This window comes from Lacerta agilis, chromosome 9 (assembly GCF_009819535.1).
Source record: "Lacerta agilis isolate rLacAgi1 chromosome 9, rLacAgi1.pri, whole genome shotgun sequence".
NCBI lineage: Eukaryota > Metazoa > Chordata > Lepidosauria > Squamata > Lacertidae > Lacerta > Lacerta agilis.
Window position 1 is genome coordinate 1452613 of NC_046320.1, and position 24498 is coordinate 1477110.

Here is a 24498-nt window from a genome sequence, read left to right on the forward strand (position 1 = left end):
AAGATTTCAAAGGACAGGGGTAAATAATGTGTTTGTGGGTATGCTTTGTTGTCAGTGCTTCCCATTTTATTTTTAATCAATGAAGGTAGGAACACACTATTCCTACTTAAAGTTATTGCTTGTCATCTCCAATGCCTTCATATTAAATGACCTTTCTTCTTTGGCATATAAGATTTTTATTTATACCACCTCTGACCTAATGAAATTTCACCTTTCACCTTGTGCACTTGACACTTCAGGTAACATACAGTTGATCTTTGACACATTTTTGTTTTAAGCCCTGTACGCATAATAGCTGCCTGCTGAGAAGCAAAAGTCACTTTGTTGGATACAAAGCTCATTGGGGAGCTTCCTTAGAGTTCCCTGAGCTACCAAAAGAGCCAGCAGATTATGTAGTGTTTATCTTGCTCAAGAGAAAATCTACTCACAAAGAGCTGGCCGATTTTTAAAGTTGTTTCATTGGCAATCATACAGCAATGCCATTTGAGGATTGTCATGATCTGTTCTGTAGATTTTCATCCAGGGCAGGGGGACGGGATTGCTGATTTTGTTCTTTAGATTAGTTTTGGATCACTTGTATTCCTGGCTGGCTGAAAGCCAGCCCATATAAAAGAGGCGTAAAAATTGTGACAGTTAAGAATCCTTCTCCTAAACTCAGTTATCGTATTATTGTAGCTTGTGCTCCTTGGAACTTTATTTTCTTCTTTTGATGTAATCTGTAGTATGTTTGAGTTTTATGGGACACAGCAAGCTGCCACATACTTTGTTGTTGTTGTTGTTGTTCAGTCGTTCAGTCGTGTCCGACTCTTCATGACCCCATGGACCAGAGCACACCAGGCACTCCTGTTTGCACTGTCTCCCGCAGTTTGGTCAGACTCATGTTAGTAGCTTCGAGAACACTGGTCCAACCATCTCATCCTCTGTCGTCCCCTTCTCCTTGTTCCCTCCATCTTTCCCAACACCAGGGTCTTTTCTAGGGAGTCTTTTCTTCTCATGAGGTGGCCAAAGTACTGGAGCCTCAACTTCAGGATCTGTCCTTCCAGTGAGCACTCAGGGCTGATTTCTTTAAGGATGGATAAGTTTGATCTTTTCGCAGTCCATGGGACTCTCAAGAGTCTCCTCCAGCACCATAATTCAAAAGCATCAATTCTTCGGCGATCAGCCTTCTTGATGGTCCAGCTCTCACTTCCATACATGACTGCTGGAAAAACCATAGCTTTAATTATACGGACCTTTGTCGGCAAGGTGATGTCTCTGCTTTTGAAGATGCTGTCTAGGTTTGTCATTGCTTTTCTCCCAAGAAGCAGGCGTCTTCTAATTTCGTGACTGCTGTCACCATCTGCAGTGGTCATGGAACCCAAGAGAGTGAAATCTCTCACTGCCTCCATTTCTTCCCCTTCTATTTGCCAGGAGGTGATGGGACCAGTGGCCATGATCTTAGTTTTTTTGATGTTGAGCTTCAGACCATGTTTTGCGCTCTCCTCTTTCACCCTCATTAAAAGGTTCTTTAATTCCTCCTCACTTTCTGCCATCAAGGTTGTGTCATCAGCATATCTGAGGTTGTTGATATTTCTTCCGGCAATCTTAATTCCGGTTTGGGATTCATCCAGCCCAGCCTTTCGCATGATGAATTCTGCATATAAGTTAAATAAGCAGGGAGACAATATACAGCCTTGTCTTACTCCTTTCCCAATTTTGAACCAATCATTTGTTCCATATCCAGTTCTAACTGTAGCTGCGGGATTTGGCATCTTTCCGCAGGGCCTGCAAGACGGAGCTGTTCCACCTGGCCTTTGGGTTGGTTTCTGTGTGATACTTATGCTTCATTCTTTTATTGGTGGGTTATTTGAAAATTGAGACTGCAGTTTTAATATTGAATTTTTAAATTTGTATTTTAATCTGTTATTTTAAATTGATTGTGTTTATGTTTTTGCTGTGATTTTAATTAGTGTTAGCCGCCCTGAGCCCGGTTTTTGGCTGGGAAGGGCGGGGTATAAATAAAAATTTATTATTATTACTATTATTATTAGCTTCTTGTCCCACATAGATATTTCTCAGGAGACAAATGAGGTGATCAGGTACTCCCATTTCTTTAAGAACTTGCCATAGTTTGCTGTGGTCAATGAAGCAGAAGTAGATGTTTTTCTGGAACTCTCTAGCTTTCTCCATAATCCAGCGCATGTTAGCAATTTGGTCTCCAGTTCCTCTGCCCCTTCGAAATCTAGCTTGCACTTCTGGGAGTTCTCGGTCCACATACTGCTTAATCCTGCCTTGTAGAATTTTAAGCATAACCTTGCTAGCGTGTGAAGTGAGCACAATTGTGTGGTATTTGGAGCATTCTTTGGCACTGCCCTTCTTTGGGATTGGGATGTAGACTGATCTTCTCCAGTCCTCTGGCCACTGCTGAGTTTTCCAAACTTGCTGGCATATTGAGTGCACCTTGAACAGCATCATCCTTTAAAATTTTAAATAATTCAGCTGGAATATCATCACTTCCACTGGCCTTGTTATTAGCAGTGTTTTCTAAGGCCCATTTGACTTCACTCTCCAGGATGTCTGGCTCAGGGTCAGCAACCACACTACCTGGGGTGTATGAGACCTCCATATCTTTCTGGTATAATTCCTCTGTGTATTCTTGCCACCTCTTCTTGATGTCTTCTGCTTCTGTTAGGTCCTTCCCACTTTTGTCCTTTATTATGGTAATCTTTGGACGAAATGTTCCTTTCATATCTCCAATTTTCTTGAACAGATCTCTGGTTTTTCCCATTCTGTTGGTTTCCTCTATTTCTTTGCATTGCTCGTTTAAGAAGGCCCTCTTGTCTTTCATTGCTATTTTTTGGAAATCTGCATTCAGTTTCCTGTATCTTTCACTATCTCCCTCACATTTTGCGCTCCCCTGCTATTTGTAAGGCCTCATGGGACAGCCACTTTGCTTTCCACTGTGTATTCATAAAGGATTTGATTTAGATTGTATCTTACTGGCCCAGTGGTTTTTCCTACTTTCTTCAGTTTAAGCTGGAATTTTGCTATAAGAAGCTGATGGTCTGAGCCACAGTCAGCTCCAGATCTTGTTTTTGCTGACTGTATAGAGCTTCTCCATCTTTGGCTGCAGAGAATATAATCAATCTGATTTCGATGCTGCCCATCTGGTGATGTCCATGTGTAGAGTCGTCTCTTGTGTTGTTGGAAAAGAGTGTTTGTGATGACCAGCTTGTTCTCTTGACAGAACTCTATTAGCCTTTGCCCTGCTTCGTTTTGAACGCCAAACTTGCCAGTTGTTCCTTTTATCTCTTGACTCCCTACTTTAGCATTCCAATCCCCTATAATGAGAAGAACATCCTTCTTTGGTGTCATTTCTATAAGGTGTTGTAAGAATTGGTCAATTTCAGTTTCTTCAGCACTGGTAGTTGGTGCATAAACTTGGATTACTGTGATGTTAAAAGGACTGCCTTGGATTCGTATCGAGATCAATCTATCATTTTTGAAATTGCATCCCAGTACAGCTTTCGCCACTCTTTTGTTGACTATGAGGGCCACTCCATTTCTTTTACGGGATTCCTGCCCGCTGTAGTAGATATGATAGTCATCTGAACTGAATTCGCCCATTCCCGTCCATTTCAGTTCACTGATGCCTAGGATGTCAATGTTTATTCTTGCCATCTCATTTTTGACCACATCCAGCTTGCCAAGGTTCATGGTTCTTACATTCCAGGTTCCTATGCAATACTTTTCTTTACAGCATTGGACTTTCCTTCCGCTTCCAGGCATGTCCACAACTGAGCGCCCAGCCGCTTCATCAGCTCTGAATCTACTTGTACTTGTCCTCCGCTCTTCCCCAGTAGCATGTTGGACGCCTTCCGACCTGAGGGGCTCATCTTCCAGCGTCATAACTTTTATATGCCTGTTGTCTTTGTCCATGGAGTTTTCTTGGCAGGGATACTGGAGCGGCTTGCCAGTTCCTTCTCCAGGTGGATCACATTTAGTCTAAACTCTCCACTATGACCTGTCCATCTTGGGTGGCCCTGCATGGCATAGCTCATAGCTTCCCCGAGTTATTCAAGCCCCTTCGCCACAACAAGGCAGTGATCCATGAAGGAGCTGCCACATACTAGGGCCAGGTGGAGAAATAGTCTTGCCTGCCACATACTAGGCAAGACTTATTTCTCCACCTAGCCCTATATTGTCCGCCATGACTGGCAGCAGCTCTCCAGGGTCTCAGGCAAGGCTATTTCCTATCACCTGCTACTTGATCCCTTTAACCTTCCTTTCTGACCATGTTTCAACTGATGCTGATGCAATATGGTATCTCTTTACCTTTTCTGTGCTTTGAGCCACATTTCATCCTACATGTGCATTGCAGAGGGTTGGAGTAGATGACGCTTGGGATCCCTTCGAACTCTACAATTCTATGATTTCATGTTCCTTAAGGAAGTCAGAAATAAATTGGATCTGAAATGGAGGGCATCCTGGCATAGGACCCAGCAGAGGGCAGTGGTAACACGTGTTACTCTGGATTGCCCATACACAATCAATATTATGTTTAATCTTCTTAAACCATCTTAATAGTATAAAAATTTGCAAGCATCCAGCACAATGATTACACATAAAAAGTGGAAGCAGGAGCCTCATTCATAGTACAAAATTCTACTTCATGTCATGCAGAAGTTCTGTTTGGTTGTAAATCAGTGTTTGACTGAACAAATGAGAATGTGCTTTCTTTAAAAAATGAACTACTAATGGAGAGGTTGATTAAAGTAATTGATTTAAATAGAGGCTTGGTGATACAATTTGTCTTGATTTTAAATCAATTCTGAACACATGAACTCTGATCTAAGCTGGAATTACACTAGGAGTAAGAGGCCCAGTCAGCTGACACGGGGTTTTTTTCCTGTTGTGGCTTTATGAAAGCAGGATTTTTTTGTTACAGTGTCCCAAGGAAAACTCTTCTGTAATGATTTCACTAGATAGAAGATGATATATAAAGCTTCAGAGGACCAGATTTTGGGTACCTGAATATGTTGCAACTGTCACTGTTTTCTGGGATGTTCTTGCCTGGCTCAAGGCTTTGCCATGGCCCTCCTCCCTGCCATTATCACTAGCTGTTGCTCCTGCTGCTGCTCCTTTTCTTCTCCTCATCGCTACCACCTGCTTGCTTGCCAGGCAGAGCAGAAAGGAGCAGTGCGCCTGCTGCTTCTCTTTACTGCCACTGTTGTCTGGGCCAGAGTGAGAGGCAGGTGAGCAAGCAGGCTGCAGTGGTGAAGAGGAGGAACAGGTCAGAGGGGGTCTCCTCTCAGGGGGCACCCTGCTGGCATATGGGCCCTTGGCAGGGGCTTGTCCCTGCCAACCCTGCCTGTTGAAAATGCCATATTAAGCCATTGGTGTCAGTGTTGCCATTCTGCTGCAGGAACTAGACAGGGAGGAAGGGGTTTGTTCCCTTCATGGGCCTAAATCACCCCTTGGATGAGGTGCAAGGTCAGCCAAGCCAGTTGATATGGTTACGGCACTGTGCTTGCAATATAAGTGAATAAGGCATGCCAGCTCATTAGTCAGTCAGTCTGTGGTACGTCTTGAATTGCTGGAGCAACAGGAATATTTTGTACTTAGTCTATATCTGTATCTGCAAAGTCTGTAAGTGTCTGGAACTGTGTTACTGAAGGTGTTATTTTCTGCAGCAATAAACTATTTGGACCTCTGTGTATTGACTGGAACTGGGGGCAACTTTCTCTGTGTGGCTGTCTCACATTACATCCCCAGTGCATTATTCAGGGTTCAGCTCCTTACACAGTTTATGGAGATTGGGAGCTGGGTGCAACTTTTCTCTAATGCGCATACTTGTCAGTGTGCATGCATGAACATGAAGGTCCCATGCAGGCAGGGTGCAACCTGCTGCTTTACACACTACAACTGTTAATAACACATTGTGGGACAGTTTTATGTTTTTCTGTAATATGGTTACTGCATCAGTCTTCCTGGCTGTTGCACTCCATTGCAGCATCCTTTGGAGAGAGGCAGAAATTTCAGTCCTGTATAGTAGCAAAGAGGATGAGGCTTATGAAGTGTTGAATGCCATTATAGTCGTACCTCCACTTACATATCCCTTCGGTTAAGTATACTTTGGGATACATAAGCGGCAAACCCGGAAGTATATTTCCGGGTTTTTGCTGCGCACACATGCACAGAAGCGCTCTACTGCAGTGTGCGCAGAAGCGGTCTCTCCAGTTGCAACCTCCAGAACAGATCCTGTCTGCAACTGGAAGTACCACTGTATTTTTATCTGAGACATTTTGGAAGGTATAGTACCAGAGTACAAAACGTAAAGTGTACCCCTTTTAGGGGTTGAACGCTTCGGAAGTCGAACGTTTTGACTTTCAAATGCCAATAACCCGGAAGTGAATGCTTCTGTTTTCGAACGCGCCTCAAAAGTCGAACGGCTTCCCAGGCGCATTTCTCCATTTTTCTCAATGGATTTTGTTGGCCGCTCTTTGCGCCTCGGTTGTCGAACGTTTTGGAAGTCAAAGGGTCTTCCGGAACAGATTACATTCAGCAACCGAGGTTCCACTGTATAAGAGCAGCTTATATTATATTATTGTGGTGAGACATTAGTGTTGAGTACAGTATAAGGTTTGGGAAGAAGAGGGGGGAGAGGAGGGGTGGGGTGGTGAGGCTTATATTCTCTTGTATAGTGTACGTGTAGGGTTTTATGTCAGCGTCAACTGGGTAGGTTCTCTTGCTATTCGTTTATTACATTTCCTTGGTAGTGAGATGTATTAGGGGGCAGGGTGCGGTTAGTTGGCCGAGGTTGGCTGCAGTGAGGTTTGTTTGCCTTGGGGGGGGGCTTGTTGGGTCAGGTAAGCCAGATTGATTTGTATGTTGTTGTTGGGTTCTTGTCGTTGTCTTCTTGGCTGTGTATGGGATAAAGGGGAGCCATACTGGGGTGAAGGTGTCCTCTTCTATTTGTCCCCATGTCAGTTTCAGTTTGTTGGTTAGCTTTTCTAGCAAGGCCGTTTCCCATACAATTTGATTCCATTGGTTCATGTTTACTCCTGGCAGGTCTCTCCAGTGTCTGGCTATGAGGCTTCTGGTTGCTGAGAGTAGGTGGGTTATAAGCTCTCTATAATGTGAGTAGTCATTATGATCTTGGAAGATGTTCAATAGGGCTAATTCCTGGGTGAGTTCTAATACTGCACCTATTTAGTTATTTTGCATATCTCTTATAGGACTGCTGTCCAGAAGGGTTGGATTTTAGGGCATTCCCACCACATGTGGAGGTATGTGCCTGTGGAGGTGCAGCCTCTCCAGCATCTTGGTGAGGTTCCTGGGCGTATCAGTGCCAGTTTCTGTGGTGTTAAGTACCACCTGTAGGTGAGTTTCAGAGTGAGTTCCCTTCTTTTGGCTGATATGGACTTAAAGGGAGGGTTAGACCACATTCTAGTCCATTGGGTGGGGTTAATTTCATAGCCTATGTTGTGCACCCATTGTTCTTTGATTGCATCAAGGGGGTTTGTGGGATTTTGGAGCAGCCTAGTGGCTGCTGATTTTACTGTTGGATTGTTTAAGAAGGCATGTAGTTGATGATGTTAGCCGAAGTTGGAGAGTTTTCAAGAGACTCTCCCTAGCCAGTTGGATTGTGGTTAGGCACTGGTGCCACCGTTATGTTAGATATTTGTCGGATTTTAGCCTGTATGCTGATTGTTTTATTGGGGTGGGGGTGTTGTTTTAGTTAGTATGAGTTTGCCTTTTTCTGTTTTCCTTTTTTTTTAACCTGCACATTTTGTTTGTTTATTCATGTGGTGAGGAGGGGGATGGAGATGTTGGGGTGCAGGTGAGCTCTTTTTTTGTATGCTTATTTTTTGTGTATAGTCATGTGGTTGGGGGGATGGGTTGTTGGGGTGGATGGGTGGAGTTGGAAATAATGGAGGAGCATGAGATAAAAGACAAGAAAAGAGAGAGCACTATTGAAAATGGTTCGGGAAGTATATGTATATATGATCTTTTTATTTTTTGTGTATTTAGAGGGAGAGAAAAATGGAAAAGAAGAATGTAATAACAGGTGATTTAAAAAAGCGGGAGAGGGGGATGAAAATGTAGGGACTTTAAAAAGTTTAAATTAATATTAAAAATGTTGAGGTGTTGGAATCTAAAATATAAGATGTAGAAATAAGATGTAGTGATAGTGAGAAAGCAGACTTTTTAATGAAAAAATTAAAAAGGGGAAAAAATAATTATATATACAGTGGAAGTATATATAATTATTTTCCCCCCTTTTTAATTTTAATACCTCTCTCCTTTTGGTGTCAGCTGGAGTGGCAGTGGTGGTAAGCTGGTGCTCGGCTGGAGGGGGGCTCCTTTTTGCTCTTTTGTTTTGTTTTCTGCCTTGAGGCCCCGGAGCTCGGTTGGGAGCTCCCGATCCTGGCGTGGCCGAGGTTGCTGGGGGGGCTGGGGGTTCTGGGCGGTGTTCCTGGCTGACACACTGGACACCCCCCCCCCCAGCTCACCTCCGGTGGAGGTGGCAGAGCAGTTTGGGCAGCTCAGGGACCAGCCAGGCAGCGCAGTTGAGGCTGGCTGTCCTCAGGAGGCCCGCATTGCCATGGCACCCAACATACTGCCTCACTGGAAGTCCCAGCAGCTTATATTCTAATCCTGCATACGTTTTCTTCCAGTGGACATCCATTTGTCTCTAGGAAGCCCTGAAGGAGGACATGAAAGTAGTTACCTTCTCCCCCTGTTGCTCCTCTTGAGTCTAATATTAGCCCAATAGTTCTAGTTACAGGTAGGTAGCCGTGTTGGTCTGCCGTAGTCGAAACAAAATAAAAAATAAAAAAACGGGGGGGGGGGGGAAACGAAGGTGCTACTGGAAGGAATTTTTTATTAGCCCAATAAATATCTACAGGAAGGGTATTCCAAAGTTTTGGTACCATCACCAAAACGACCCTGTAACCACTCATTTGAGCTGCTGTGGTGATGGAATAAAGAGCCGGGCCTCTGAGAAGGTTCCCATTAGAGAAGGCAGTTGTTGTGCCTGGAGGCAAACTGGAAGTTAATGAAGTTATTTCAAAAACCATATAGTCTACACTCTGGCTAGTGTCACTCTGCAGTAGCAGAGCAGAAGCTTCCAAGTTCTGTTCAAAGGCAGAGACGACAGGTCAGTAACCTACAAAGGCATAACCGAAAGATAGCAACTTAGTTATTTGGAGAGGATAAAGACACATTCTTCATTTAACTATTACAACAAATTAAAGTGTATTTTTATTTGTTTGTAAAGCAGCACCTTCCATGCTTGGAGTCTGCAGTGGAAGTTACAATCCTGATATTTTTCTCGTAGTTTGCAGGTAGTTGGCTGAATTTTAAACTGTTTGGTGAGAACATGGCTGCTTATGCCTGCCCTGCAGTAAATTGCATTCTTGGGAAAGTTTGTTAATAAGACAGCTGACATGCATTTTCAGTGAAATTATCATTTCTTTGTTTGAAATGCTTTTTTAATATGCCAAGCTATAATCTATTTGTAAACTTGATCTGAAGTGGAAAGTTTAACTTTTCTATTCAAATGCATTCAGATGATTATAAATGCATTAGAATAATGAAGTTTACATAAATCTGAGTTTATATATCATTCATAAAAGTATTTATGCACATCAGTATTTTTTTTTGTCCTTAGCAGAATATAAAGAACCAAAACAATATTCAGCACCTTCCATTTATTTTCTCTCTCTCTCTCTCTCTCTCTCTCTGTGTCATTTTTCACTTCCTATAAGCCATTCAGAATCTCTTCTAGCTTCATAGCAATACCTTGTGGGGCTTTCAAATGGGATTCAGTCATGTTTCCCTTTTATGATAAAGGTGTAATCATAAAAGTGATCACTGATGGTTGTAAGAAGTATTTACACCAGAGTTTATCCTCTGGTGTTTCCAGAGCTTACAATTCTACCATATTTTTTGGTCCATAAGATGCACCTATTTTTTAAAGGGGGGAAACCAGGAATTTTTTTTCTGGTTTTCCTTTTCTAAAAGGCTGGGAGGGGGAGGGGAGGAGGCAGCAGCGGTGGAGGGACTGGGAGAGGCACATGCTACGGGCCTCCCCCGCCCTGCTGACACTGGCGAAAGGGGCGGAGAAAGGGGAAGCCCGGTAGCGATGCTGTAGGGCTTCCTGTTTCTCCCCCCCCCTTTCGCCAGTGTCGGGGGAGGTTTAAAGAATTAAAGACAGCTGGGGAGAAGGGGTGAACGCTCCGGTTCACCCCTCGTCCCCAGCTCCCTTTAAAGCAAGCAGGGATGAGCCCCCTTCAGAGCAGCTCACCCCTGCTTGCTTTAAAGGGAGCTGGGGACGAGGGGTGAACGCTGCTTTCTCCACCACCTGCTTTGGGGGTCGGCGTGCGGGGTGCGGAGTGGTGGAGGAAGCAGCTGGGATGCTGCCGCTTCCTCCACCACCCCACGGGCAGCGTGGAGGAGGAACTTCTGGATCCTCCCCGCAGCCTCCGTTTGCAGAAACAAGCCTGTTTCTGCGAACGGAGGTGCAGGGAGGATCCAGCAACATTTCCGCTGCCGCTCCCCCACCTCCCGCCGAATGCGGTGAGGGGTGGGAGGAGGCAGCAGGGAGCGAAGCGGATGTTGCTGGATCCACCCCGCAGCCTCCGTTCGCAAAAACAGGTTTCGCTCCCCGCTCCATAAGACACACCAACATTTCCCCTTCCTTTTTAGGAGGGGGAAAGTGCGTCTTATGGAGCGAAAAATATGGTAAGGGTTGCCTTTGCTTACCTGAATATTATGGAAATACTGCTTCAGAAAGTGTTAGTGTACTCACACTTGAAACAGAGTGCACTAGGTTTTTCTTCCCTATCTTCTGCTATTGAAATTTAAAATTATTAATTAATATATTACTTACATGGAAATATGGCTTCTATGCTGTTTACAAGAATAAAATCAACCATAACATCCATACATAATTAAAATTCACAGTAAAACAACTCCATCAAAGCATTAAAAAGATCCATAATTGAAATATACAACAAAACATGCCAGGTGAAAAAGTTAACAGTTAAAACTATTAAAAATAGTAAATGTTACATGATCCCTGTGCATGTCTTAAAGGGTAAGCCTTTGGATGAGCGACTATTACAGTTAACTTTTGTGCCTAGTAGTCTATTAGGTGTTTGATAAATGTTAAGTAATGCTTTAGGAAATAGAACCTGACATTTTGCAGTATATTTCCTGATGTCTACAAGAGGGCATCAAGAAGTATTTCTGCAAATATTTATGTTGTTGTTGTTGTTGTTGTTGTTGTTGTTGTTGTTGTTGTTGTTCAGTCGTTCAGTCGTGTCCGACTCTTCGTGACCCCATGGACCAGAGCACGCCAGGCACACCTATCCTTCACTGCCTCTCGCAGTTTGGCCAAACTCATGTTAGTAGCTTCGAGAACACTGTCCAACCATCTCATCCTCTGTCGTCCCCTTCTCCTTGTGCCCTCCATCTTTCCCAACATCAGGGTCTTTTCTAGGGAGTCTTCTCTTCTCATGAGGTGGCCAAAGTACTGGAGCCTCAACTTCAGGATCTGTCCTTCTAGTGAGCACTCAGGGCTGATTTCTTTGAGAATGGATAGGTTTAATCTTCTTGCAGTCCATGGGACTCTCAAGAGTCTCCTCCAGCACCATAATTCAAAAGCATCAATTCTTTGGCGATCAGCCTTCTTTATGGTCCAGCTCTCACTTCCGTACATCACTGCTGGGAAAACCATAGCTTTAATTATACGGACCTTTGTCGGCATGGTGATGTCTTTGCTTTTTAAGATGCTGTCTAGGTTTGTCATTGCTTTTCTCCCAAGAAGCAGGCGTCTTCTAATTTCGTGACTGCTGTCACCATCTGCAGTGATCATGGAACCCAAGAAAATGAAGTCTCTCACTGCCTCCATTTCTTCCCCTTCTATTTGCCAGGAGGTGATGGGACCAGTGGCCATGATCTTAGTTTTTTTGATGTTGAGCTTCAGACCATATTTTGCGCTTTCCTCTTTCACCCTCATTAAAAGGTTCTTTAATTCCTCCTCACTTTCTGCCATCAAGGTAGTATCATCAGCATATCTGAGGTTGTTGATATTTTTTCCGGCAATCTTAATTCCGGTTTGGGATTCATCCAGTCCAGCCTTTCGCATGATGAATTCTGCATATAAGTTAAATAAGCAGGAAGACAATATACAGCCTTGTCGTACTCCTTTCCCAATTTTGAACCAATCAGTTGTTCCATATCCAGTTCTAACTGTAGCTTCTTGTCCCACATAGAGATTTCTCAGGAGACGGATGAGGTGATCCGGCACTCCCATTTCTTTAAGAACTTGCCATAGTTTGCTGTGGTCGACACAGTCAAATGCTTTTGTGTAGTCAATGAAGCAGAAGTAGATGTTTTTCTGGAAGTAGATATTTATAAAAAGTAAATATTTATAAACTAAACAAAAGATGGATGATTCTCTTTGTCAAGTGACAAAGAAAGAAGAATGTTATGAAATATAGTTAAAATCAACCTAGATTTAATGGCTTTCCTTTAGTGTGGGCTAAGACCATTAGGGATGCAGGTGGTGTTGTGGGTTAAACCACAGAGCCTAGGGCTTGCTGATCAGAAGGTTGGCGGTTTGAATCCCCGTGACGGGGTGAGCTCCCGTTGCTCAGGCCCAGCTCCTGCCCACCTAGCACGTCAAAGTGCAAGTAGATAAATAGGTACTGCTCTGGCAGGAAGGTAAACGGCATTTCCGTGTGCTGCTCTGGTTCACCAGAAGCGGCTTAGTCATGCTGGCCACATGAAGCTGTATGCCAGCTCCCTCGGCCATAAACGCGAGATGAGCGCCACAACCCCAGAGTCGGACATGACTGAACCTAATGGTCGGCGCTCCCTTTCCCTTTAAGACCATTATATATCTAGAAAGGATAACCTTCCCATTGAATGAGTCTTTTAAGCACATTTGACTTTGATGGGAAATTTAAGCAGAAGTTTAACTTAAAAGTGTTTCACTTTGCTCGGCTTGTGCCCATGGGGGATTGATAAAGGCTTGGCGGCTTCCTGATTTCAGTGGGAGGTTGGGGCATTCTTTCTTTTTATACTAGCAGGCGACCCATGTATTGCAGAACCAGACAAGCTGCATGTCAACAGCTATGATAATATGAACGGGTAGAGCAGTATCCAGTGACACTTACTTTTTACTTCCAAAAATTACATACATAAGTGCGGTTGGTGATAAATTAAACAATTAAACAAAGATGCCCAGGATTGCAAGAACAGCAAGGCCAGACCTGTGTGTCCATGGGGCCTGTGGGACTTCTCAAACCAAACTGCCCTTTCTTGCTCCCAGTTCTGCATGGCAAACTAATTTTGAAACCAGTGGGACTTTCAAAAGTGTTGGTGGTATGGCCTGTTGATTTGCTCTACAAAAAGAAAAAAACTGGACAAGATGAATTCTGTTTGGTTCTCGACTCCTATCTTATCTGGGACAGAGTCTGTGCATGAGACTTCCTTGCAAGCTGTATTTCTCCTTAAGTAAAAGCTTGAGGAAGATTAGCATCATTTATTGAATGTCATACCACTATAGGACCTCCAATTACTTTGCATATGCAGACACCATCTTTTTCTGTGTTGAACTTTGCTAAGTTTCCAATAAGTGAAGTGTGCACAAGGTAGATTTCCGTGAATTTAGCTGGACGTGATAGCCAGTGAAGCATAGCACTGCATGGCAGCTCCGAGATTCACAATCTGCCGTTGATATTTGATACTTTTTGAGCTTCTGGTTGGATGTCCTTTTCTCTCCCCCCCCCCCCCACACTTTAGATATTAGATCTGGCCCTGCTGATAATCCCCCACTTTGATCTGCTTCTTGAAGAAGTGACAGTTGGATGTGATGCAACGTGTTATTATTCTGCTTCTGATTTAGAAAGATGAAGTTTGAGATTAATTTGAGCTGCTGCTGCTGAAAGCTGAGAACTCTGGGAAACCCATTTTTGTTCAGGCACCCGTTAAGATGAATGAATGTGTGTGCTGTATTCTTATCGTTCGGATAGAGATGTCTGTTGGGTCTCAGATTAGATCAGGAAAGACACTTGAGGAGTTAGAGGAGGTCATACCTCATTCATAATTTCCACCTAACAGGCAGAGTGTTTATCAGTTATTGCTGAGCATACCGGGGGGCAGGAGGGCAGGTAATGTCACCTTAGATTTAGTGGTGACCCACATGTGAAGGTATATGTTTCAGAGAAGGGGATTAACATTTCCTTCCTTCTGCTTTCAGAAGAAACTAAAATAAATAGGTAGTAATGCCAGGGAGCTTAATTACAGGTTGACAACATTTTTGTTTCTAGCTGTCAGTAGGACACCAGGGGCATCAAACCAGCAAAGTCCAGCCACTATTTACTCTCTGCTCTACCATGTCTGGGGGGCAGGAACAGGGAGCTTCTGGCTTGGAGCACCATCACTGCAGATGGCAGTGGTTGGTATTGCAGCTAACAGTGCAGCAGGGAACAGGTGACATGAGGGACCAGTTGAGTTCCACCCATTCCCAGAAAGCTGCTTACTCCAGTCAGGTGCTGAACCAGACCAATTTTTGACTTGGGGCACACAACGGGCTTGCTTGATCACCTGCTTGCCTGCAGTCCCTCCCCCTCTTTGAGTGCCTTCGGCCTGTGATGATGCCTCTTCCTTGCCCAGATGGAGAGAGGTGTGTGTGGAAACCTCTGAATTTGCATGACTTGAGTGTGGCCTCCTCTCCAAAAGCCAGCATCACATCTGTTGCTCTGACGGCTTTTGCTTCTGCCCACACTCATCGCTGGTATCCAGCGCCTGGTAGTAGGCTCAGGGTGAAAACAGTTCCGTGCTCCTGTTGTACACCATGTATGTGATTTAAGTGGTTTATAAATCTTTAAAAATAATATAAATAAATGTACGTTTGGGAGGAAGTACCTTTTGATCTATTCAACATGAGTACTTGAATCCATTCAACAGATTCCTGACCTCAAACCTTAAGGAAAGAGTTTGTTAACTTGAGAGCTAGGTCATTGCTTTGTAATAGATTAGTTATTCCTAATAAAGGTATCTACACTAATAAAGTGCAAGTGTCTCTGCGTCCAGTCCCTGTGTCCGTGGGATTGCGCTACTGCGCATGTGCCCCATGGACAGCCGTTGGGACTTGGAACGCAGAGACACTTCGGGAAAGGTCTGCGCGAGGAGAAGGTGGGAGGGAGGGAGGGAGGAAGGGCGGGGCCGGCTGGCTGTCAGTAAGCGAGGAGGCGGCAAGCCAGCCAGGGAATGCCTGGACATGAGAGCGGGAAGGGGCGGGGACAAGAGCGAGGGGGCGTGTCTGCGAGGCTGGGCGCGTGCGCGGAAGAGACCGGGCTGAGAGTATCAACGTCGCCTCCCCCTCCCCAGCAACAGCGCCGCTCGCTTCTCGCAGCCCCGCCCACGGCTCAAGATCGTGCAGCCGAGCGTGACGCGGTGTCCTAGCGCCTGTTAATTTAACGGGCATAATACCCATTAGTTTGCAATACTGTTACTGTTTAGATTTTCATGTGGAAATGTTACATAACCCACTTCTTGTCCATTTCCCATGATCATGGTGGTGCATGGTTCAGCTACAGCGATGGTGGGTACTGGAGAACACAATTCATGCCTTCATCTGCCAAGCATGGCCTGGGAGCAAAACTGAATTTGTGAACTGGCCTTGAGCCTGCAATGCTTCCATCATTTTTCATCATTATCTTGCACATTTTCTTTAAGTATGTAGTTTTTTTTAACATTTTAAAATGGTCCCTTTTTGATGCAGTGGAAATAATATTTTATTGCTTTTTAAAATAACCCCCCCCCCCCCCCAATATTTTCTCTGTTAAACACTGCTTCCTTATTTCCACCAGGAGCATTTGTCATTGAAGAAGTACATTGTGGACATTATAGTGGAAAGTTCAATCCCAGCAGAGCCCTTAAAAGATGGTGAAGAGAGACAGAAATGCAAAAGGAAGGCTAAGAAACTGAAGGCACGGATGAACTCAAGGTATTGGGGGAGATTCATCTAGCTTTGCCATATGTAAAGCTTGTTTTTTCTTTCGTCCTTCAAAAAAAATGCTATAAAATATTTTTTAAAAAACCTTTTGAAGTTATTTGTTTCAGGAACATCTTGAAAATAACACTGATGAGCCTAATTTATGGCCACTTTCTCTGATTGAAGAAGAAAACTGAATATCGATCTAGAGCCCTTTCTTTCACCTGTTAAGAGCTTTCCTCGTAATTGGATGCTAGAGCCCTGCCAAAACTGTAGCCTCTTCCAGCATACAATAGTATGTTTAAGTATGTGTAAACTATGACTATTTTTCTTCCTGGCTATTGATTTTTAAAATGAAGTATCAAAGAAAATCAATAGTAATCAACAAATAGAAGCCTGTCGGCTGGAGTGTCAAATCCCCAGGCTGGGTTTAATCCATTTTGTTGCCTGCCACAACAAGGAAAAGTTAGAAATATCTTAAAATGGAAAGTGAGTTGTCAGACCTGCCCTTTGTCATTGGCCTAAAATGTGACATCTGCGTTTCAGGATGGAATGAGAGGCATTGTTCTGTCATGAGCTGCGGTGCTGCCACAGTGTCCCTATCTGAGGGTCATCTCCGCTCTAACACACACACACAATTGATATTGTTAATTTCATTAAATATCCTCCTCTTTAAAAGATTCCTTTCCCTTGGTTGGAATCAATCATAAGCAATGAAGTATTGGCACAGCTCTTCTTAATTGTCAAAAGGACAGTGTGAATCTGTTCAGCAGCTTTGTTGTCTGTTTTATTACATGGTAATAAAAATGTTTTGTATTCATATAGCTGCTCTTCTGATGTCAGGATTTTCTTCTTTTTTTAACTCAGTGGCCAACGTCATTGAATAGGCTTATCATTTAGCACAGAAATCTTTTAGATAAGTTAGCATCTTCGCAACTATTGACTGTTAAAGTGCGATATTTACAGTGGTGTAATTTTGCATGTTACATTCAGTAGGACTCTGCAGTTAATAGTCTTGAGTGCCTTTGCCAACCTGGTGCCCTCCAGATGTTCTGCATTACAAGTCCCATGAGCTCCAGGTAGCACAGCCATAGTCCAAAACATCTGAAGGACACAAGGTTGTCAAAGGCTGCTATGGAGCAGGGACAGGTGGTTTAGACCATAGTGCTAAGCCTTTGGGATTGTAGCCAATGGTGTCACTCCACTAATGGTGAGTCTTTCATCAGTAAAAATGGGGAGGGAAGCAATATTTGGCAATTTCCCCTCCCACTGAAGCCCCCAGAACAGAGAGACAGGCACGGGATGCTGCAGGAGGGAAGGGGAATTACTGAAAATATATTCTCTCTCTATACCATCAGCTGTACAATAACATGGCTTGTTTTTAGTTTCTCTGACCAGTAAGGTTATTATTTTTTGTTCTTTGAGCAGCAAATGTAGCCTATACAATAATTTGTAGCTGAACTGGAATTAAGCCCTGTTGAGCCTAAGGACACTTATTTCTTTTAAGTTTGTTTTCCAAAAATCCCCTCCCAGTCACTAAAATCTGGGGATAAGAACCTGCTAGCAATCTTGCCATCCTCAAGGCTGCTGGCTGCTGCCACGTGAGCCTGTTTGGTGCGAAAATATTTCAGTTGTACCGTACTTTGAGAATCTAGTAAAACCGAAAGAGTAGGCTTAAACTAACTCTTAAAAATGTGTGTGTGTGTGTGTGTGTATCCTTAGGATTGGAGGTTTAAATGTATGTACATTTAAGTTTAATTACACATCTCTTGCTCTACTTTTAGCTTACTACTTGGCACATTAGCAGCAATGGTAAATACTGTGCATATTAAGGAGGAGATTGTTCATGGCTCGTAAATTAAAGAGGTTATAATCAGTGGAATGTGAGAAGATTCTTTTTCTTGCTTTGAAGTGCTTAAGTCTAAACACAGTTTACTAGGAAGTAAGCTCCTCGGAACCAAGTGGGACTTGCTTTTGTGTAAACATGCATAGGGCTGTGTTGTAAGCAGAATTGTTAGGTGAAGAAATAGTTGGAGATTGTTAAAATGGAACTTGATTAGGTTTCAAATTTAAAGAAATTAATTAGCTAGGGGCAAGTAAAAGGTTGAAGAGCAAGACCTGCTCTTAATCCATCTACAACATAGGCTTGGAGGTGAGCTGCCCACATCATTCATTTAAGTGTGCATTTGTAGCTGTTCTGTAACCTTTATTGTAAGAAACATCATAAAGCAAACCCTGCCCGGTTTAAGAACTTGTCATGTTAAGCACACTTCAGAAATTAAGGAAATGGTAACATTTAAAAAATCATAACATATTAAAAATTGAGGACAAGCAAGTAAGTGCACCCAGTTGTTAGATCTTAAATCAAAACCAGAATATGCAACTACCCATAATGGCAGAGGTGAATGAAGGGACAGCCCTTGATCAATGAGATATCTATTCTCTTAAGAAGTTTTCTTGGTCTTATTAATAATATTTATAACCTGAAGCCATTAAGCAGGTGCTGTTACTGCTGATATATAGCAAAGTAAATTATTCCATATTAACGTGTATGTGACACTATCAAAATAGTGCTTCAAGATGCACACAGCAAATTGGTGACTGACTAACTAAATTCTAAATTGTGGGCAAATGGCATGGCATTAATGAAGTCAATTGATGTGATTTGCCTGTGGTTTTCTCTTGCAGATTGCATGTAAAACTTTCTACTTTCCCAAGGTTTTGATAGCGGGTGGTGATAATGTGGGTGGCCCAGGGATGTGGGTGGCGCTGTGGGTTAAACCACAGAGCCTAGGGCTTGCTGATCAGAAGGTCGGCAGTTCGAATCCCCGCAATGGGGTGAGCTCCCGTTGCTCGGTCCCTGCTCCTGCCCACCTAGCAGTTCGAAAGCACGTCAAAAGTGCAAGTACTGTAGATAAATAAGTACCGCTCCAGCGGGAAGGTAAACGGCATTTCCGTGCACTGCTCTGGTTTGCCAGAAGCGGCTTTGTCATGCTGGCCACATGACCCAGAAGCTGTACGCCGGCTGTAACGCGAGATGAGCACTGCAACCCGAGTTGGACACGACTGGATCTAATGGTCCTTTACCTTGGTTAGATGAAGAAACTAACTTCATGATGTCATTTACTAGTTAAGCAGCTTTTACCAGTATTTAGAAATAACATTCTAAAATGTACTCACCTTTAGAAGTAAAACATGAACTGAAGGAAAACAGGAAATAGTGCCCTTCTGAGCAAATGTGAAAAAATAGCAAAGCAAATTTGAAATTAATCCTGCTGTTGGACTGAAAAATGGTGCTTAGCATCTTGAGTTAGCCAAAGAAATAAAAAATCACTTGCCAGCCAGCAACAGGGAAACCATGAACTAATCAAGGAAGATAATTAAGGGGCAAAGGATAGCCCAGGGCAAGAGTTTAGTGAAGATAAATATTTGCAGAACATACAAAAGCTACTTCTCGCTGACTTTGTGCAAACTTGAAAATCAACTTCCTAGCTTGTCACTCTAATCATGTCATGTCTCTCTCCGAATCCTTCCTTTCTCCTGCTAGATAAAGGTCAAGCTTTTCATCCTTGACTTAAGAGCTTTTCATATTTCTGCCTCTCCCTACTTACTTACCCACCCATGCCTGTCTGTCTGGTACACCCAATTTGCTGATAGAATCTCACAGGTTTGGGAGATGACTAGAAAGAGAGAGTAAATAATAAGTGCAATTACATGGTTTTTTCCTCCTCCACAACATCAAAGGGGGATATCTTTAATGGGCACTGATGACTATGAATGTATGTATTTTAAAGCCATAGCCTTAGACCAGATGCGTTTTGTCAAGGTCTCCCTGGTGGCTGTCTAACACCAGTGATGCTCAGCACCAACACATGCCAAACAATGGATAAGTAACTTACCTCTATTGTGAGTATGACTTAGTTGGATTTAGAATCATGGAATCGTAGAGTTGGAAGGGACCCCCAAGAGTCATCTAGCCCAACCCCCCTGCAAGGCAGGAATCTCAACTAAAGCATCCATGATGGATGGCCGCCCCATGGTATTTGATAGAAAGTAATATCTAAGTTTAGTAATGCAACTGCTGTATTGGATGTGTAATTTAATTTGAAAATGTAGCAGTTTTGGCTCTGTTTACATTGATTACTTATTACTATTATTAATATCATCATCATCATCATCATCATCATCTGAAGATCCCAGGGTGGTTCACAACAGAAAAATACAAAAAATGAAACAAAAACAAACCAATAACCCCTTTCCCACAAACACATTTAAAAAGCCACAAAATCAGCCGAACATAAAGGCAGTGCAGACATAGCTTGTTTACCCAAGTTAAGTAACTGTGAGTGAGCTATAGGATTGGTGCATCCTTTCTGGGCAGAAAGCCACTCTGGTGTCGTGGTTAGTATTGGAGAGGAAGAGACCTGGGTTTAAATCCATGCCTGACTGCGCATCAGCCTCACTTTCAGTCAAATGCTTGTTGTGAGGGTAGAAATGGGGAAAACACGTAAGCTTCCCTGAGCTCCTTGGAGGAAGGGCAAAATAATAATGTAACCAAGAGAAAACTAAGTAAATGCAAATTCATTTCAGTCACAGTTAAGTGTTGCAATAATTCCTTTGTTTGCTTATTCATTGCAAAAATGTACACCCCACTTTTCTTATAAGTGGGTAATGACAAAAGTAATAAAAGCAATACATGTCAAGTGAACACTAAAGATCAGAACAAATGTGAACCCTGACCAGAGAGATACAGTCAGTCTGCAGAAACTCAAAAGCGAACAATGATCAGCAACACAGGGAGCAGCAGCCCTTACCAAAAATAATGCCACAGAATTGAGAATGGTTGCTAGTAAATAGGGTCATGTTTGCAACTAAGGGTTCTACAAAACTTGCTTTCGTGACTATAACACGTGCAATTGCTGGTTTGTTTGCTTTTCTGCTTTTCCTTTTTAGCCTTTTTGGTGTACATTTTTTCCAATGAAATACTACTACCCTTTAGCTTATTTGTTTCACCTCTGGGCTTTGTTTGCAGGAGCTGAGAATTTAAACGTTCCTAAATCATCAAAGTATATTCTGAATTTAATTTTGCCAAGGCTTTGTTTGAGTCGTTGGCTGGGCTGGTGAATCACATCTTGTCCCAAGCCAGATTGAACAGAGTTAAGCTGTGTCAAAAGGAGCATTTGCCTCTGTCTCCAGCGTGTTGGCATTTCGCCAACATAAACCTGAATACTTTTAATTGTCTGAACAGGTTTGTACTGCTGACTCCTGCTTACATTTCTCTTAAGTGAAACAGCCATTCATACAGGGCTTTCCTGTGGGCAGGGGCTCATGTAATTGCATCAATTGTTATTCTGCCACAAAACATTAATGAAACCCAAGAGATTAAAACACTGTCAATACCAATTAATAATTCTGTTTTCAATTGGAAGACATACCTTTTTAATGCTAGAAGTGTGTTTTCTCCTCTTGTAGTTAATGCTTATGATAATTATAGATTATATATGTTTCATCAGACAGTTACTAAAACGGGAACAGTGTCTTCTCCAAGTATCCTGAAGCTAGTGTTGTTGATGGGGGAAATGGTCTTAAAATTAGTCTAGTTTTCCAGGATGCTTGCTAATTTCTATTAGTTTAGTAATATAAATATAAAAACACAAAATATATAATCAAAATAAAAACAACCCCTCCCCCCAAAAACCACATTTTAAAAGGGCATAGGTCAATCTTAAGATTCTCGAAACAGTCCAATCAAAATTCCTTAGATCTTTATTTGGTACCCCTATGAGTACACCTAATGTAATACTAAGACAAGAGGCAGGACTTCCCAGAGTTGAATTAAAAGTCTGGGAACAAGCAATATCCCTCTGGTTGAAAATTCATTATAAACCAAAGGGAATGTTATCTCATTCCTGGCTGCAGCCCCCTTATCCACCTTGGCTTACACAAATTGTTAACAAGATCAAACAAATTGGCCTAAATCCTGAAGACCTTTTTAATGGAACTCTGAATAAGGCAAAAACAATTATTACCCAGAGACTTTTTGACATCGAATTGCAAAAAGAAGATGCCTCTCTCCCTGAGAATTACAGGTGCCTAAAATCTTGGCCTAACTTTGCAGCTGCCCCTTATTTATCCAATATGACTTATGAATCATATAGATGGGCTTTCTCTAGAGCCCAATTTGAGGCGATGCCTACAGCTGTATTGCACGGCAAATTCTTCTGGGCACCAATTTATGAGCGCCTTTGTCCATGCATGTCCAATAAGGTGGAATCTGTTACTTACATTCTTCTATTTTGCGAACTTTATAGTGAAGAGCGATCTCGACTTATACTACCCCTTTTATCAAAATTTATACCCTTGCAATACTATTTGGAATTTTCTCCCAAAATTTTACGTAAATTCCTTTTAGAAGACTCTTCGAGCTCAGTATCCTATGCTGTGGCCAAATTCTGCACCCTAGCTATTAGAAAACATAAATCTCTTCTATTGAATAATATACTATAAATTCTTTTAGTGCTATTTTCTCTCTGGCCCTTTGGATTTTGCCCTCCTGTGATGGTGTTGTTCATCTTTTGTTTGGAGTTGTGTTGTTTTGTATTGCTGGCCCTTGCTGTAATAAAACTGAACTGAACTGAAAAGGGCATAGGGTGTCAATCAAATCAACCAAAGGCTTGGTTAAAATGGAATGTTTTTGCCTGGCGCCTAAAAGTGTATAATGAAGGCGCCAGGTGAACTTCCTTGGGGAGAGCATGCAGAGAAGGCCCTGTTCTCGTGTTGCCACCCTCCGAAGCTCTCAAGGAGGAGGCATACGAAGGAGGGCCTCAGAAGATGATCTCAGGGTCTGAGTAAGTTCATATGGAAAGAGGCGGTTCTTGAGGTATTGCAGTCCTGAACACTTTAAGGCTTTATAGGTCAAAACCAGAACATTGAATTGGCCTGGAAACTAATTGGTAGCCGGTGCAGTCAGACCAGGATCGGTGTAATATGCTCACACTGTCTTGCTCCAGTGAGCAACCTGGCCGCTGAATTCTGCACCAGCTGAAGCTCCTGAAGCGTCTTCCAAACTTCTATTCTTTCATTGCTATGAAAGAAAGGGAGGAGTAAAATGGTAAGGAAGTCTACAAGGTGCCTTGTGTGAGTTATAACTAATATTTTAAAATGTTTTCCTCCTTAGGGCAAAGGAATATGAAAGTATAATGGAAGCAAAAAACGGCTCTTGTGACTCGCCTTACAAAGCAAAGTAAGCATTTAGACCTTGTTTTAAATTTGATATGTAGCACTTAGATAAAATTGTGTTACTGGAAGATGAAGATGTTGATGTTCAATCCATGTAATATGGTCAGCCATTATTCGTTCTTGTCAGCCATTAAATCACAAAAAGCAAACCATTAGGAGTAAGTTGACTTATCAGAACTGCACATTGTAAAATGGTAAAGTTCCCAAAATCATTTAAATTTTAAAAAAACTACCGGTATTTTGCAGCCAGCACTGTTTTGGATTTTTAAAAAACAGCCTGTAACACTTTCAATGCTGGTACATATAAAGCTACCTTATAGATAACTAACTTGCCCACCTAGGTCGGCAACCATCTAATTTTGAAACCCTCTGAATGACCTTCTAGAAATTAATAGATTGAATAAAGAAATCTATCCCTTGGGTGAATAGTATAAAGGACAATGCACAGCATCTTTGATCTCACTTGATCCATGCACATAAAGACAGTCATTTGTTGGCCTGTTAAAGCAATTACTGGGCAGATATTCTGTGGGCATAGTTTGAAAGCTAAGCTGCATAAATGCAAGTTTAAAAAGGGGGAAATGCTATTTCCCACAGATAAAAAGCCATTTTGTGGTTAGTCTTAAATATACCATACTGATGTGGTGCATTGCAAAGAAGGAGCGACAGAAAACATACTGTGGATGTAACGTGAGAAGAGGAGACAAATAGAGCAGAGGAGGCAAGGGACAAATCTCTGGTCATTTCAGTTACATGTACTTAGGCCTTACTTAAATGTCCCCCATCCTTGCCTTGTTTTGTCGGCCTGAGGGCTTCATTCCCCCCCTGGGCAACCTTCCAAGTGGCTGGAGCCAGAGGCAAAAAATGGAACAGAACAATGGATGTGACTCTTACATTTGTTCAGTAGGCAACATTTAGCATGCAAAAATCAGAGGTGTATACATGCCTGCACACTCACACTCCTCTACCCTCTATTCAGGCAAGCAAGAGGCATTATTGCAGCCACGAACACATTGCAGCCAGGGGAGATCAGTCATGAAGGACTCCGAGCAGCACTGAAGAAAGGCCTCTCTGGGTGGCACCTAGGTATTGTCCCAAGGGCCACATAGAGAGTCCTGGAATGCCTCCTTTGGCACAAAGTCTGAGGTTCCCTGCCTCTGCAATAAGAAATGGAGACTAGGAAGTTGTGCCAAAGGCTTCACAGAGAAGTGTGGATGTGGGTGAATATTTGTACACATACACACATACATAGCTAATGTGTCAAT

General features: G+C 42.7%; 1 protein-coding gene across 3 annotated transcripts in view; it reads left to right on the top strand.

The window, feature by feature from the left end:
- SCAPER (S-phase cyclin A associated protein in the ER) overlaps positions 1-24498 on the top strand; it is a 199250-nt gene that overhangs the window by 65781 nt on the left and 108971 nt on the right. For all 3 annotated transcript variants that reach the window (XM_033160917.1, XM_033160918.1, XM_033160916.1), the window contains 2 exons: positions 15870-16006; positions 23172-23237. In XM_033160917.1, coding sequence (XP_033016808.1) covers positions 15870-16006; positions 23172-23237 — 203 coding nt within the window. The remainder of the gene's footprint in view (positions 1-15869; positions 16007-23171; positions 23238-24498) is intronic.